This window comes from Phalacrocorax aristotelis, chromosome 1, assembly GCF_949628215.1.
Source record: "Phalacrocorax aristotelis chromosome 1, bGulAri2.1, whole genome shotgun sequence".
NCBI classification, from domain to species: Eukaryota; Metazoa; Chordata; class Aves; order Suliformes; family Phalacrocoracidae; genus Phalacrocorax; species Phalacrocorax aristotelis.
In genome coordinates, this window is record NC_134276.1 from 127,800,097 (window position 1) to 127,816,225 (window position 16,129).

General features: G+C 46.2%; 1 protein-coding gene across 7 annotated transcripts in view; it reads right to left on the reverse strand.

Annotated features, from left to right (window-relative positions):
- LSAMP (limbic system associated membrane protein) overlaps window positions 1–16,129 on the reverse strand; it is a 1,029,781-nt gene that overhangs the window by 35,521 nt on the left and 978,131 nt on the right. For all 7 annotated transcript variants that reach the window (XM_075106636.1, XM_075106617.1, XM_075106626.1 and 4 more), the window contains one exon: window positions 647–781. In XM_075106636.1, coding sequence (XP_074962737.1) covers window positions 647–781 — 135 coding nt within the window. The remainder of the gene's footprint in view (window positions 1–646; window positions 782–16,129) is intronic.

The following is a 16,129-nucleotide window of genomic DNA, read 5'->3' on the forward strand; positions in this document are numbered from 1 at the left end:
GTGTGGATGTAAGCCACGTAGCTAATTGTGCCTCCCGGTGGTTTTAGGTTGACTACCATACCCTTTGGTCAAGCCCCTTTCTGTATTGCATTGGTGCACAGAGGGTCTTTTAGAGAGGGCTTTATGCCAATGACCTGAAACGAGCATAAAAGTCAAGTTTTTGCACCCTCTCATTAACACATGCCTCTACTGCACGTCCCCCCTGGCCTCTGGGCTGTGATACCCATGTAGGAACTGCTGAGATGGCTGGGTGCAGGCAGGCGTGTGTTTGCCCTGAACCCTCTCTTATCTCTCCTTGCTGCCTTGCTGAAGCTTCTCTTCACGCTACTGTTCTCCCGAATATCAATGAGTGAAAACAAGGCATCACCAGCATTTCTGAGGGGTGAGACAGGGGAAACTCACAGCTCCTCTCTTTTTTTTCTTTCTCTCTCTCTCTCTCTTTTTCTTTCCTTTCTTATATATTACCAGGTTTAAAGCCAAGCTATACCCTGCGATAAGCATCTGACTGCACATAGTTTCCTCAGCCACCCCCCCATTTCAGATCATATAATATAAACCCAGAAAGGCTTCTCTATTTATCCTAAAGTCACCCCCGCCCATACGCAAAGCTTTCCCCGTTGATCCACTCCAACTGCGATGTACTCACAGTTCACAGTGACCCGGACTTGCTTGACGTCTGCTGAAGCAACCTCGTTGGCAGCTTTGCATTCGTACTTGCCCGATTGCTCTCGCGTGATCCCTAGGATCTCCAGATACTCTTCCTCGCCTTCAAACTCTCTGCCTGGTAGGACAGAAAAATACAGATGGTGGCTCTGTTAGGCATTCAGATCTGGGAAGCCTTCTGCTTAATTGCTATGGGGGAACAATCACAACAGGGATTCTGCAAATAAACAACAGTCATAAGCGATTCTAAAGTTATTGCAGAAGCCATGTCAGCAAGATCTAGAATTTAATTTAGTTATGGAAAACTTGGTTTCTGAAAATGTGGAAGGACGCATACAAGCGGTACCAAAGTGTTGCACCTTACAGGCTGTCCAGGCCAAGAAGAAAAATCTCCACCATGTGAGACTGGAGTAAGTTCACTGGTGTGTTGGCTGAATACCAGGGGAGGTTAGTCAGCCTGTGGCTGATGGGCTGGTTCAGGGCTAGCTGGTTCATGGATCTTCAGATGTGGTGGTGTACTGTCAAAAACATTTTCTCCACTGCAAAACTGTGAAAAATGTCTTTCTGTCTCTCAGAGCAACCACCACCCCGAAGTGCCATCGATCAGATTGAGCTACTGTTAAACGTGGCCAAACTGAGAGAAACAAAGTGTAATTTGATCCACGGAGACCAATAATCATCATGAATCCCTGATCTACTGTACATATGAAATGACATATTTAAACCGTGCTGCCTCACTAACACGGTTTTGAAAGCAGTGACTTGAGTGTCAGGGTTACAGCCGGGGGCAGGAATCCGGGGAGGTCTGTGGCCTTGCTTTTAATTCACTGTACGACCTTGGGTGAGTCACTCCCTTGCTCTCCCTCCGTGAACTGCAGTTAATAGCCCCCCTCTCCCATCACCTCCTGGTCAGAGAAGGGCGGTGAGGTTAACCCATGTAAAACACATTAGAATCATTGGATGAAAGGTGCTAGGGAAGCATTAAATACTAGGATTGGTATATCTACCCTATTCCTTCAGAAAGCAAAGTAAGGCTCCTCCTGGAAAGAACCTGAACCATACTGGCAGCAGTGTAAAGGGAGATGCCTCCCTCCTCTGAGAGGGCTGCAAACACTGGTCTGCGGCTTGTGAAGCCACAAGGCCGGGCTGCATGCCTGTGTATGTTTAGAGAAAGTGTCCCCTAACCCTCAAAGGGTGAAAGATTTAAAAAACAAAAGTCATCTCATAAGAGCTCCCATTCTGGTTCCTGAGAGACTGGTCAGGTTTTCCAAAGAAACTCTCTGCCCAGATGACATTTTCTGCTCAATAGGTGCCAAGCACCACTTCATGGAAGTGCGTAGAGTTGTTTGATGGAGTTCAAATGGTGCCTGTGAGAACAGGGCTGCTGTCCTTGGCTCTGCAGCACTGTGTGAAAGCAGTAAGCACTGTCTCTAGAGCTAAAGTTTCTGTGGAGCCACCTGCAGCAAATCCTACCACACACACAGAGGCTTGCTGCAGAGTCTTGGCCAGGTCAGTGCCAGCTGAGTGCATTTCCCATCTGCATCAGAGATAGGGACTTCAGCAACTTCAAAATCTGCTCAGAACGCTGTTCCTTACACAATTATTTTTCCCTTTTTTTACTTTTTTCCCCCAGCAATTTTCAGAACTGTTCTAGAGGAAAACTACCCCCTGTCACAGAGACTCAGCATGAAAACAGCAGTGTACCTATTAAATTCAGGCAAAGACAAGGTTTCCCCTCTCTTTCAGTGGGGCTAACCAGCAGTCCCTTTTCCAGCTCTTACCAGATGTTCAGGTGAGCGGAAACCTCATTGCTATGTCTAAAACTTACAACTGCTTTGATGCAGGGTTTTGCATCCCCTAACAGTCTGCTGAAGGGCCTTACTGCATGGCAGCAGCATATTTTACAAGGTAGGGAGGCAAAGTTGGCTTCTGCTGCCCACCCAGTGCTCCAGGACACGGCTCTCAATCCTCTGCTGTGCACTGGGGCTGCCACTCTGGAGAGTCAGTGAAGACGGAGGCAGGGTGGGATTTTCACAACTGCTTTTTATCGCTGTAACTCATGACTATGTTAGGGGATATTAACTCCTCTGTAGGACCAGAGTTAGGTGAGTCATAGTACTGGAAGGGACTTCAGTCACCACCTAGCCCATTCCCCAGCCTCAGGGCAGGACACGTGGGTCATGTCAGGGAGGCAGCCATCCTCTGCCCTCCAGCAGCAGAGCCTCTACAGCTGCTCCAGATGATCTGTTCCAATGCTTTGATGTCCCTACACTGGAGCACTTTCCCTGTAGTTTGACCTGAGTCTCCCTTGCTGCAATTTAAAGCTATTATTTTTGTCTTAGCTGCTATAGACAAAAAGAACAAATCATTCCCTCCTTCTCTGCAATAGCCTTTTATCAACTTTTAAATCACTTATGTTCCTCCTTCAGTTGTCATCTTTTTTTTTTTTTTTTTTTTTGTTTTTTCTGAATATTGCCGGCTCTGTCAACCTTCCTGTGTAGGTGAGGTTTTTTAGACCCTTGATCATTCTTGTTCTTTCCTTTTAGGCCTCTCTGACAAGTTCACATTTTTCTGGAAGTGCAACGCCCCAAACCAAGCACAGCATTTCAGATGAGGTGTTACCATGGCTGAACGCAGATGAAGGATTGCATTGTAACTTCTGTGCTGCGCTGCCGTCTGTACAGCCAATACATTGTTTGTGGTTTTGCCATAGCATGATTAATTTTGTTTGTGGCTTTGCCATAGCATGATTCATTTTTGGTCAGGAACTGTTTTAATTTCCAGATCTTCTTATCACATACTGCTACCTGCTAATAATGCTCTTTGAAAATCCCACCCCCCAATTTGAGCTGACAACCAACACTCCCCTCCTTTCACAGCAGCACTCCCCTCCTTTCACAGCAGCACTCCCAGTTGGTAGGTGAGCCAGTTGACTGGAAAGTTAATCAGACATCAGGGAAAGACTCACAAAGAAAAGGTTAAAATGTAATTTGCCTCTGCTTTGCAAATCATTTGCTCTGCAGTTCTGCCTTGTTTATACACAGGGTTCATTCCAAGTGGGACTTGCTTCTTCTGCAATTTGCCCTTGTCACAAGACTGTCACCATAATGAAAAGAAGGTTGAGGGTGACTTAACCAGCTCTAATGGAGTGGCACACTCATTAAGGGTGCTGTTAAGTCTGTCTGTCAGAAAACCACATCAACGGGGCTCCAAAGTATCCTAAAAGGGTACATACTTTCCTAAGGGAAGATGTTTTTCAGCTTCTCCCCTGCATACGTATGTGCACTTAAAGTCTAAACCATGTACCGTGTCCAGCAGGAGAGCTTTCGCAGCTACACACAACACTTCCCAAGAGATGATGAGCTGATGATTTGGCCAGTGGAGCTCTCTGGGAATGAGTGAAAGGGATGACTTCTGTTTTAAAGGGCATGACAAAGACATCAATAGGCCTATTCAGCTCCTCGTACCCCAGCTCCAGGACACAGATATGAGCACAACACTTCAGGGAAAGTTTCTGTTACAGTCTCATGCTGAAAGAGTGGTAGCACTGTTCCTGTCCCTGCACTGGTGACCTGTTTCAACCCTGGGCATCAACATTTTTCTACAAGAACTCAGCTACTCTCACTTGCAAGACAGACACTTTTGCTTGCAGCCCTGTCCCCTCTAAGAGTACATTAACTATTTCTAACAAAAAGCATTTATATGAAATTGAGGTGTCATAGTACAGATCAGGGAGAGGAAAGATGTATCACAGTGTGTTAGAAAAATGTCAGGTTGTGATATCTTGCACAGAGCTGTAGAGATGTTTTCACTAATTCACCTTGGCAGCCAGATTAGGTGAGTCATGTAACTCTAACCTCTAAGGCAAAGAGGGGGCAGGGGAAGACAGAACAGAGCTTTATACACCAAGCAAATTTACAAATGTTTCTGTGAAGGAGCCAGCTTTGGCAGGGAGCTGATGGTTGTCACTATGCAGTTTATCAAAGCGGGGAGGGAGAAGGCTTGGACAATGGTCTTCGGTACCGATAACGATGTGAACATATTCTATTAGGTGAAGAGGGGCTGCCAGCTCCTGGCAAGTGAGCCACTCCATTCCCATTAAGAGAAGATGTTTGCCTTGAGCATGTTATCCAGGGACGAAATCCTGACCCTACTGCCAAACCTTCCTTGCTGACATGGGTTGTCCCCTGGCTGCTTTGTCTGGTTCAGTACAACCCCTTCCCAGTGAGGGGCCTTCCAGGTTTCCCTGGGAGGGATGACTCCTCGTGCAGCACAGCTCTTCTCATCCCAAAGCTTTCGTTCCCATGACTCCAGGCAACCTTCTTCCCTGCAGGTTTTTTTGCCTTTCACATGTTCATAGTTAGCTTGGTTTGTTGCTGCAGCCCCATTAAACACCATCTTGCCAAGCTGTAGCTCCTTAACTCTGTGCCAGTAAATCAGAAAGAGGAGCTTTCTGCTCTGGAGGCTGGAGATAGAGAGTACAAACCTTGGAGGCTTGACAATCAAACCAACAGGGAATGACCCCGAGCAGAGTGAGCCAGGCGCCTTCCGCTGCTTGGAGCTGGCAGAGCCCTTGTTGCAGAGGGATCTGTGGCAGGCAGCTTTGATGTGTGCAGGAGGAAGGCTTTGAAGGCCCTCTTGCCTCAGCCACATTTCCTATACCCTGGCTTCCTAATTGGATCCAGTAAAGTAAATAATGAACCCAAACAGCAAAGCTGCTCAGCAATGGTAGCCTGCTGGCAAGAAGCTCCCCTCTCCCCCCACCCTTTGGGGATAACCTCGTACACCCCATGGGCTCTGCATATTGTCCCCTGTTGACATGCACACATGCCTGTGCTCTTGTATATATATGAGATACATATATAAAATGTATATTACATTACATATTTTATATGTAATGCATTTTATATATTTTTTTATATATATATCCCACTGTCTATGCAGAAACGCAGACTTACACCCTCCTCACGTATTTATGGGCCCTTCCCACCTCCACCCAAATGTCCTTTTGCACTGCCACGCATCATCACTCTTTCCTCAAAGGCTAAACTCTTCCTTTCTAAAAATGACACGCACCCAGACGAAATCCCACTTGTACTGTGTGCAGACAGCTCTTTCAGGTAGTCGAGGGACCAGCAATGATTTCATCTACATGCTCTACCAGAGAGGCCTTTCCCTTCATGCCCTAGTTCCTTATATCTCCAAAGAGAAGCTAGTCTGCCAAGGTGGCAGCCACATTTTGCTCCGTCCTCTACTGTTTGCACCTACAAAACTGGGCTCCTTCTTGTGCAGAAATTACTATAGGTGTCTCTTTTTTTTTTTTAATACTGTCGTGGTCTTAAACTAAACTGAAGTTTAGACCCACTGGAAGTATCTGATTGCATTTGGTATGAGGAGAAAGAGATCAGATACCCTGCTCCTATGTTTGTTTTCCTTTCAAGCCTCTTTTTAGTTGTGAAGCAGGGAGAGCAGAAGGGGTTATGCATCTTTGTTGGGCCTTCCTCTGCCTAAAACAAGATGCAATGGGATAAAAAAGATTGCAAATCAATAAATGCCATTTGAAGTTTTTTTGTGTGTAGCAACTTCCAATGCTGAACTGCAGTTTTTGTTCTCTCTACACTCTCCATTTATTGTTTAAGGTTTTGCTCACCTAACTTTCCTCCTTCCCTCTGCACCTTACATTCCCTAGGAACAGGCTTCTGAAAGACAAAAATAGCTAAGTGAGCCTTTGACATATATTTTTTTTTGTTTTACCTCCAGCTGGGATGATTTTTTTTTTTAATTCAAAACTTTGAAGTTTTCATTTATCAGTCTCTGTCTCCTCAGCCATCACAGATTCCAGTGAGCTTGGCATTTTTTTTTGTCCCTTAGTTGAAGAGGCTTGTTTTTAGCAAAGAGATCAGTGGAGAGCAGCAGATGGTGGATGAGCAAAGGGAGAGCTAGTGCTACCATGCTACAGTAAGAAAGGAAGGCAGAAAAACTAGCGTGGCATGGAAAGTGGTGAAAATGGGGGAAGCTTGAGAGCGAGCGAAAAATAGAGGGAGAAAAAATAGAGGGGAATGAAGAGACAGACAGTGTCTGGGAGAGAGAAATGTAAACAAGGTGAGATTGTTCAGTGACTGAGAAAAAGAGAAAATGGTAGTCAGCTCTTGACAAAGAGAAACGCACTGAGACAGAGCGCGTGAGAAAGACGGGAGGTGAGGTGGTGGCAAAGAGAGAGATGTACAGCACAGAGAGAGGCACAGACATCCCTTGTGTAAAGGGAGCCACGAAATAACAACTGCCAGAGGGACAGGAACAGAGGGGTCACATGTAGTAAGGCAGTAATTACTCTGTTTAAGCAGTAAGGCACAGCAGGGTATTTATTGTTTAAGCTGGCCTCATGCCTCCCATGCCCTTAGGTCTGTAGCTATTACACATAAACCAAAAAACTAGTGCAGTGCCAGGGAGGGCTCTGGCCTGGCTCTGGCTTCATGAATGAGAATGAGTCAGATCAGGAGGAAACATCCTGGCATGGTTTCCCCTGGCGTTCATGGGACCTGGCTCACCAGTGATCGCATTTTCTCGTTACGTGCAAAGCTGGCTGCCGTGCCTCCTGAGCCAAGGACTGCGTCTGAGGAGCTCTCTGTCTGGGGCAGCATGAGGACCTGCAATTTTCATGGGGACTTTCTCCCCAAACCCCACTCATCTAGCATGCAAATAAAACCTTCCAGGTTGAGAGCAGCCTCCCCAGACTGAACACTGCTGCCTCTGTGCTCTCTCTCAAGGGACAGTGCTGACCAAACCTAGCAGGAGAGATCACTTGGGATGCCTTGCCATCGTTGATGTCTCTGCCCAGGAGCTGGAAGACATGAGCTGACAGCTCAGATGCAGCTTGCATCCCGGCCGCCTCTCAGTGGGGGCCATCTGATTGAAGCAGGCACAGCAAGCCTGCTGCATCTCTGAACTGCCGCTCCCTCTTCACTCATGTTCATAAATGACCACTAAAGGTCATCACACTCTCTCACACACAACCCTGAGTGTGGGCGTGGAGCAGGTGTGCAATATACCACTGCATCCCAAGGAACTGATTAGATTTTCCATTCAAAATCCACATGTGAACACAAGAAAGAAAGGGAACCACCCCCTGAAAAAAATCCAATCCTGCTTCAGGTCAAAGCCTTCTGTTTGACCAGTGGTTTTTCTTCTGCTCTTTGCTAAACCAGAAGAAGGAATTAATGTTTTGCATCAACTTGAGAGATAATTTCAAAAAAATTATTTCATGTCAAAGAAAATGACTTTTTTTACTTTTTTTTCCCCAAAATTGCTTACTGAATTTAACCCACATTTGCTAACACTTTTTAAATGAACACAAACAGCATTTCTGGGATAGATTAATTGCTCTTCAACAAACCTTGGCTGTGATGCCAATGTGTAAAGTAAATTATGAACCATGAGGTAAATTAAGTCATCTAATGTCACAGCTACAATGTTATACTCCCTAAACGTTGCATGCTGCAATGTGAGTTGTCATGACTATGCTACCAAACATCAAGCCTTAATTCTACTGCCAAGAAAATGACATATAAACATGAACAAAACGGTAGTTGCACTGTTTCTGCATTCCCACATTTCTGCCTGCTGCCCATAGAAGGCATCATCAGCTAGATGAATCATACCAGATCTTTAGAGTGTCTTAATAAGGCAGGAGCTGGTAAGTCCTCAGGGCTGAGGGGGCCATGCTGGAACAGCTAATAAAACAAAGGTTGAAAATAGGAGGTCCAACAAGGAACTGCAGCCCAGACACAGGGGTTATTCGATGGGCACACATCGATGGCAGCACACTAATCTCTCGCTCCCAGCAGTGTGGTCAGCTTTGCGGGGGAGCTGTGCCCTCTTCCTCCACCATCTACAAGAAGAGGATGAACCAGTGGTTGCCCCTGGCAAGAGGAACAGTGGGGGGGTGGGGAAATCAATTGGTGTTTGCTTCCCACTGCGTTAAGCACAGGAAGATAATGCAAGCTGAGAGCTGATGCAGGGGACTGGGTTTTCTTGCACATCATGGAAACCTATGAAAGGCAATTAAAATACAATAGCAAGCAGTCAACCGTTACAGTCTCCAATGACTCTGTCAGCTGGTTTGCTCTCATTTGGCCTCATGTACTCCTCTCCCTGCAAGTTCTCCCATTTTGGACAAAGCACTCATGCTATCATCATTATACAGTTTGAAGACAAGTTCTTCCTTACAGACCCAAGACCAAAGAAAAGATCAATAGCAAGAAGTCCCATTTGGGGCAAGTTCCCCAAGAAGCCTGACTGAACCGTATCATTTCTGTCCTGCCAGTGGAGAGCAGGGATGGACTGCAATGTAGTTCCTAATTTAATTCCACAAACCCTCTGTAAGCCCCAGACCTTAGGGAAACCTCATGTGATGACGCTCAGCGGTACTGATTGTGCCAGTATGTCAGTCTAGGAACTATAGGGTTGGTCTCTGCTTGGTGGTGTCTTTAAAAATCCTTGTTATGTTCCTTACAAGAGTCTTGTGTCTCCCATAGAGGAAAACATGCTCAATATACTGTTGTGCAAGAATCAAGTGGCTCGCTTTTGTAGGCATGCATGAAAATGATTCCTTGTTTTTAAATATAATGGGTTTGTTCCCTTTTGTCTTATGTCCTCTCATGCTTGTTGGGATGAGGGGGTAAGAATGAACCCCGAAATTCAACGTAACAAAAATGACAAAAAAAATATTCCCCCACCCCGAGATTCAACTTAGCCCATAGAATTCCATCCTTTCACATTTGAAACCTGGAAGAAGGCTTGAGAAATTACGAATTGACCCAAACTTACTTGAAATTGGAAAGACCATTACCGTAGAAGCTTACACACTGCTGTGGCTCTTTCTCTGCAAGCTGGAGCCAAATATTTCATGGCCAGATCACACAGCCCCTGAATATCCTGTGCTTTTGCAAGATGGCAATTTCTGTAGCTCATCCCTGTTTTCAGTGAGGCTGCTCTGAACACCAAGCTCACAACTAAAACCTAAAGACCAGGATTTCTGTATCAGCCTGGATCTTGCCACTGATCTTTTACACAGCTATAGTTTTCAACTGAGGAAATGAGGTCAAAGAGCTAAGCCACCCCTCAGCAAGATTTACCCTTTCAAAAACATGTCAGTGTGTTGTGATGCCTGGCACCAATATTTGTATAGGCGGATTAGCTCCTTTAAAAATCGTTTTGTTTGCTTTTCTGTTGACCACTCTCCTTGCTGCAATGTTTCTCAATTAGATCCAGCACAGTGACTGCCTGACACCATCCCCTGTATCTGCTGTTGGTGGAAGGACCAAAGGGGATATTCTCCAGGGAGCACAACAAGGGATCAGGAGATGAGGCTAAATGGCTGGATTTAGGATTGAGCTGGCATGAAGCATTGCCAGGTACCAAGGCAAGGATCACAGAGGTTTTGAGCAGGGTGGGGTGTGCTGGGAAGATATTGTCTGGGCTCACATGCTGCAGGGACTTTTGATCAATTGGGCTGGCTCCTGTGATATTATCATCTGATGTATCTGCTGTTGATTCATAGTGATAGTGGTTGAGATAAATGATTGCTTCAGTCCAGGATATTTAATTCCTACGCTGTTAGCCACTCCCTTGCTTTCCAAAGAATAAGGAGTCTCTGTCTCTCAAACTTGCAAGGCACTGGCTGTGAAGGAGGAGGAAGGCATTTGCTCAGTGACTAATATTGCAGCTTGTACAGTCCTACAGGGGAGGTAAGCAGAGAGGAAATATAGACCCTGATTTTGAGCTCTTTTAGTTCCCAGCTGCAACTCTTACCATTTCAAGTGCAGCTGTTCATCATCAGTCCTATTGCAGCAAATCATGGCTGTCAGGCAGGGTCCCTCTGCCAGGAATATGGGAAAAAGACGGGGTTCACCAGAAAGGGAGAAGGCAGAAAACAATGAGTAGAAGAAACAGTTTCAAACCAACTCCCTTCTGACTTCTTCCAGGTTATCGCATAAGTTTAGGAGGGGATCTGAAGACAAACCAAAAAGATATTTCATTGCGTTTGTCCCAATTCCCTAATATTCTTTCTTGTCAAGATCCTTACAGAAAATGTCCAACAACTGTAACACTGCTGGCACAAGAAGACCATGGCCAACCATGTCGACCAAAAGTGTCGCACTGGGCTTCACTTCTCTGTATCCACCTGTTACCGTCATGGACAGGAATCCACTTACCTCTCTCTTCCCTGTCCCTCCTCCCTGCCCAAACACACTTGTTCTCCTCTGGAGAGAGAAACGTCTTGCTCTGACATGAGCCCAGAGTTCCTACAGGAGCCAGGGGCAGCCCAAAGACCTGAGAAAGCACGAAAAGCCATCCATTTTTTTGCTGAGGACTCATTGGCTCGTTTCCTCAAAGCTCCTGAAGAGGCAGGGGCTTCATTAGAGTGCCTGCACAACTGCACACCGGTGAGAGTTTTACTGTAACTGAAACAGCAGTTGTTCTAATTAAACCAACACAGAGCAGGCCACCTTAATCACCGGCCTGATTTCATCTTCCTTGATGAGAGAGGGGAAGAGGAATCAAAACTCATAAGAGAGAGGGAAGAAGGGGAAATATGCTGAGTCCATTTGCTTCTGGTTCCTCAATTTAGAGCACTAAGGGATGTCTCTCATCTCTGTAAAGATTAATGTGAGCTTCTGATGGCACGTTTTATTAAATGGTTGTATAATAATTAATGCTTGAAGGCAGGGTTTCCAAAAGCCACTAAATGCTTTAACAGGACAAGACCCAGTGGCTTCCAATGGCATTTGTGCTTACAAGTCACTCAGGTGCATTGGAAAACTTCACCTCTACTCCCTTATTCAAATCAGTGCCTCATTTACTCCATCAGCATGACCTTGCCAGGTTATATGGAAGAAACCAGGGGCAGGGGTGAAAACCATGAGCTCTCTAGGGAGACGGTCCATGTTCCTTCAACTCTGGGTAGAGGGAAGGGGTGCCAGCAGCACATGACCTGAGCGAGAAATCGATCAGCTGATGAGCCAGTACCCAGACACCAAGGACACCTGAGGAAATAATAGCATGATAATTCCCATCCTGTCTCTCCCAAAGCCTGCATCAGGGAGGTACATCCGTCCCTGAGATGAGGCATGCCGGCAGGCCAGGTAGAAATGCTGCTGGCAAGCTAGGAGGCCAGTGGGCCAAAGCTTAATAGGAAAACAGCAGTGATTTGTCTCCACCACTATTTATGTTTCAAGCACATGACAGGCTGTCAGTGGAAGTGAGTGCTGCTAAATTTACTGCTTCTCAGATCTCTGCCACAGTTGCATACTTGACAAGTCACTTCATTTGAAGGGCTAGGTGTTCGGCTGGACTTTCCTCCCCCACACTCTCCTTCAGTAAAAGTCTCAAACCAGCCGTCTTTACACTGCAAACTTCCCCTTGGGGGCTATATTATCAGGGTGTGAGTTTAGAGAAGAGGGACGTTCCCAGCATGTTCATTTTTAACCCTGATACATGCCGGTCTTATTCTGGGCCACTTGACTGCAGATGCGTGTCTGACAGGACACACACAAGACCAAACCGAACTAATAATAGCTGGGTTACAGGGCTGGGCATTCGGAGATGGAGAACATGAGTGTGTGGTGAGCACGGGTGAGTACCAGCTGGGTGCGTGGGCGAGAGCTGCCAAGCATCCTAAGGAGAGCAGTGTGAAAGCTTGTGCGGATGCAAGTGGAAATGGAGGTGGGTGAAAGAGTATGGAGGAATTAGACTGCACATAGGTGCGCATGTGTACAGGCTTTGTAAAAAATACACATGGAAGCACAGGTGTGGGACTGAAAGTACAATGGAGAATTAACATAAGGATATGCACGGGGGAAGGCTGGCAGACAGGGAAAGAGGGGTGAGAGGACAAGTGCAGGGGTGTGCCTGTGGTCCTGCGAGCAGGCAGCAGAGCTGCCTGTTACCTGGCAGCATGTGCTCCTCTGTTTCCTCTCTTTTTCAGAGGACTGCAGTTCATGGTATCATTTGCCTCCACTGTCCCAAGTGTTGCATGGTGCCTGCATCCACACAGCCCCATGTGTGCCTGCGACGAGGCACCTTTTGGCAGGTGGGACAAGAGAAGAGGCCTCATTTCTGTCTGAAAACCTATAATGGCTGGTTTTGAACACTCCTGAAAAGCAGCAGAAGGGGAGTGAGGCTGCTGTTTGATGATGTGGGCCCTAAGAAACTCCAGACCTTCCCTCCCTGAACCTGGGCACACTCCCAGTGCTTGTCAGGCTCTACCCTGTGCCAGAGAAGGGAACCGATCTAGTTCAAAACCAAACCAAAGAAAAGGGGGTGAATGTTCCCCTTTCAAGGTGTGAAGTTCTTCCCCTTCACTCTTAGCTGGGATCAGCACACAGGCCAGGGCTCCTGCAACATAGCGGGCTGGCTAGAGAAAACCAGGCGGCACAGTGACAGTCAGCAAAGTCCTTCCTGCTGTCTCAGCTCTTTTGTCTCATCCTTTCACCTGCTCCTTCTACTCTTGATCTCTCTTCCTTTCCTACGGCTTTGGCCCAGGCACTGAGGAGGCAAAGCTGAGAGGTGGGAAGCTCCTCTCAGTGCTAGTGCTGCATTCAGGACAAGCTGGTGCCTGGACGTGGGTGGCCACCGCTCCCACATATGACATGGTCTTCTGCCCACGCAAAGGAGAAAGGCTGGCATGCTTTCTCTTAAGGTTTGGGGTTTTGTTTTTCTGACTTGTTCTCATTGCACTACAAACACCTTGTTGAAGGGTTCTGGTCTTAGTTGTGTGGAGTGTGCTCCCGCCTTTACAAAGCTGTGCTGCTGGGTGGCACTGAATCTTAAATGCTCTGACTCTCCTTTTGGCTGCTATCAAGACACAGTTTTCAGGAATATGATGTTATGAAAGACAGCCAAAGGGGACTGGGCACATCCTCCTGCCCCAACCACTGCCTTCCTTTCTTCTATATGCAGTGGAGCTCTGCTTTCTCCCACACATACTCTTGATCTCATGCACAAGATCCTTTAATTTTGTTCTCTCATGCGCACTCAGTAAATTATACACGTGCATGCACATAAACACATATCCCTACACACAGTGCCATGCAGAAGTGGGACACATCCTCTTTTTTCCTGTCACAAGGGTGCAGGGCAATTGCGATTCTCCACCAGCCCTTTAGGAATCCACTCTGCTTGCTTTTCCAGTGGTGCAGGCCAGAGGCCTTGTTCTGCAATTGCGCTGCATAGTTTATATGATTAAATGTAGCATCTGCAGCTATATTAGCTGGGCTAATAGTGACAAGTGCTATCAATCCTCATACTTCAGTGAATAAACTGATCACCAGCTGGGGACAGAAATCTCCCCTTGTCTCTCATCACCATAATGTACAAACTGCATGCTTTATGTGGGTTTCACACCACTGTACGCACGAATCATGGTTGCAAATGGGCTGATTCTCTCTCTCCTGGCAGATTAGAGGCTTGTAACACCAGACTGTATTGACAGTAGGCATATTGACTGGCACCACAGTGCATAGCATCCAGTCCCCCCTCCTTTACTGCAGCACCTTCTCCTCTTTATCAGCTTTGCCATTGGAAGCATCTGCAATGGCTTGTCAATACTTTGTCCTCGCCGTGCTGATCTGCGGATGACAGTCACACACTGACAAAGATTGCCTCTTTAGAAACCCAAGAGCAGATGGAGGGAAACAGAGAGAGGTGGAGTTTGTGAGTTAGAGGTTGACAAATAGTTTTTAGTATCTTCTATTCTTTCTTTGGTTCACTGTTTTCCATACAACATAGCAGACATTTTTATGAGTGGCTCATCCAAGGCTGCTCTAAATTTTACTGGGGGTGGGAGAGAAACATGACAATTGTGCCCTCCCACCTGGCCCCAAGGACCAGGAATTCATCCACAGTAATCATCCATTCCCTGTGGATTGAGGTCCTTTGACACTTTTACTGGATAGCCCCTCTTAATAATCCAGCCATCCAATCGAATTCCTTTTTATCACCTCTCCAATACCCATACTCCATCTGAGCGCTCTGTGTAGGCGAAAACTCAGTGGAAAATAAAATCCTGCAACTTCTGACCATAAGGTGTTGAAATAATAGCGAAAAAAAATGGTTTTCAAACCCCCTCTCCCCAAACACTTATTTCTTTATTTCTCAGCTGCTTTCAGAACTGCTGTCTTTGTATTTCTAAGTCCGGCATTCCAAATGGGATGCTGGGTTTGATTAAAACAACTTCCTGGCTTATAGGTTATGTCAATATCCTGGTGGGATTTTATGCCACTAATCTCAGCTGCCTGCAATTGCAGAACAGTTGAAGGAAGGGAGGAATGTTAACTACATTAAAATGGCAAATTCACCTGCAGACTGTATTTTTTCACTGCTTCAGGAGCAGAAGATCCTGAGATACTTTTCAGACAGTATGAGCTTGCATATACAGAGGGATGCAACAAGCAGGAAGAAGACAGAAGGAAGAAGAATGGAGAATAAGGGAAGAACTAGCACGACACAAAAAAAATTTTAAACAATATTATGAAGAGCGTAGTTTGTGAGACACAAGTCTTCAGGTGAAGGACAGGAAAGGAAGTAGATAAGGAAATGAGACACACAGCATGAGATATAGATTAAAGGTTGATTAAAAAAAAAAAAGCAAGGGGATGCAGAGGGTTAGGGCAAGCAAGCAGAGCTATGAGCAAGGTGAATCACTGTAGGAAAGCAGTGGGGAATGTAGTTAATGTTGGCTGGGAATGCAACATACAAGGGGCAACTGAGGCCTGAGTCCTTCAGATGTATCGCAGTTATACTGACCTGTGGTAAACAATTTCACTGCTCACAGGCAATACAAGGCTGTTGGCAGTATCACTGAAGGCCTCACTTAGATGGTGTGTATACATGCATGGGAAATACAAGTAGGAAGAGAGGTAGGCTTCCATGACCTTTGATAGTGAAGGCTCGGAACAGAGTGGGAATGTTTGGTGCTAAATCCTCCTCCTTACTTTCTGCCTGCTTCATCTCATTAAAGGCAGATAAAATACATCATTAACTACCATCCCATTTCTAGACAAACAAGTGCTCTCATTGCTACTTTCTCAAATACAGAGAAGTCCTCTAGAAGGTCTCAGTTAATAAAATGCTCCATGTTACGAGACAGTCAGCGATTCATGGACAACGAAGGAGCCATAGTCCCAACCCCCAAACAATCCCAGCACTGCAGGAAATCTAGAAGATAATCTCCAGCACTTTCCATGCAGCCCTGGAAGAGCTCCCACGCATTTCTTTTCCCCTTTTTCCCCATGACTCTTACTGTGAACAAGTCTTGGTTTGCATGGAGGCCAGTGTGGCTGCCAAGAGGCTCAGGGAGGAAAGAAACACTGTGAGCCACTCCAGTTGCTTGTCACTGAGGTCATTTGAGGTTTCGATGCCCTCACTTGCAAATCTGTTCTGGTGGGCAAAGGCTCCTCACATCTCC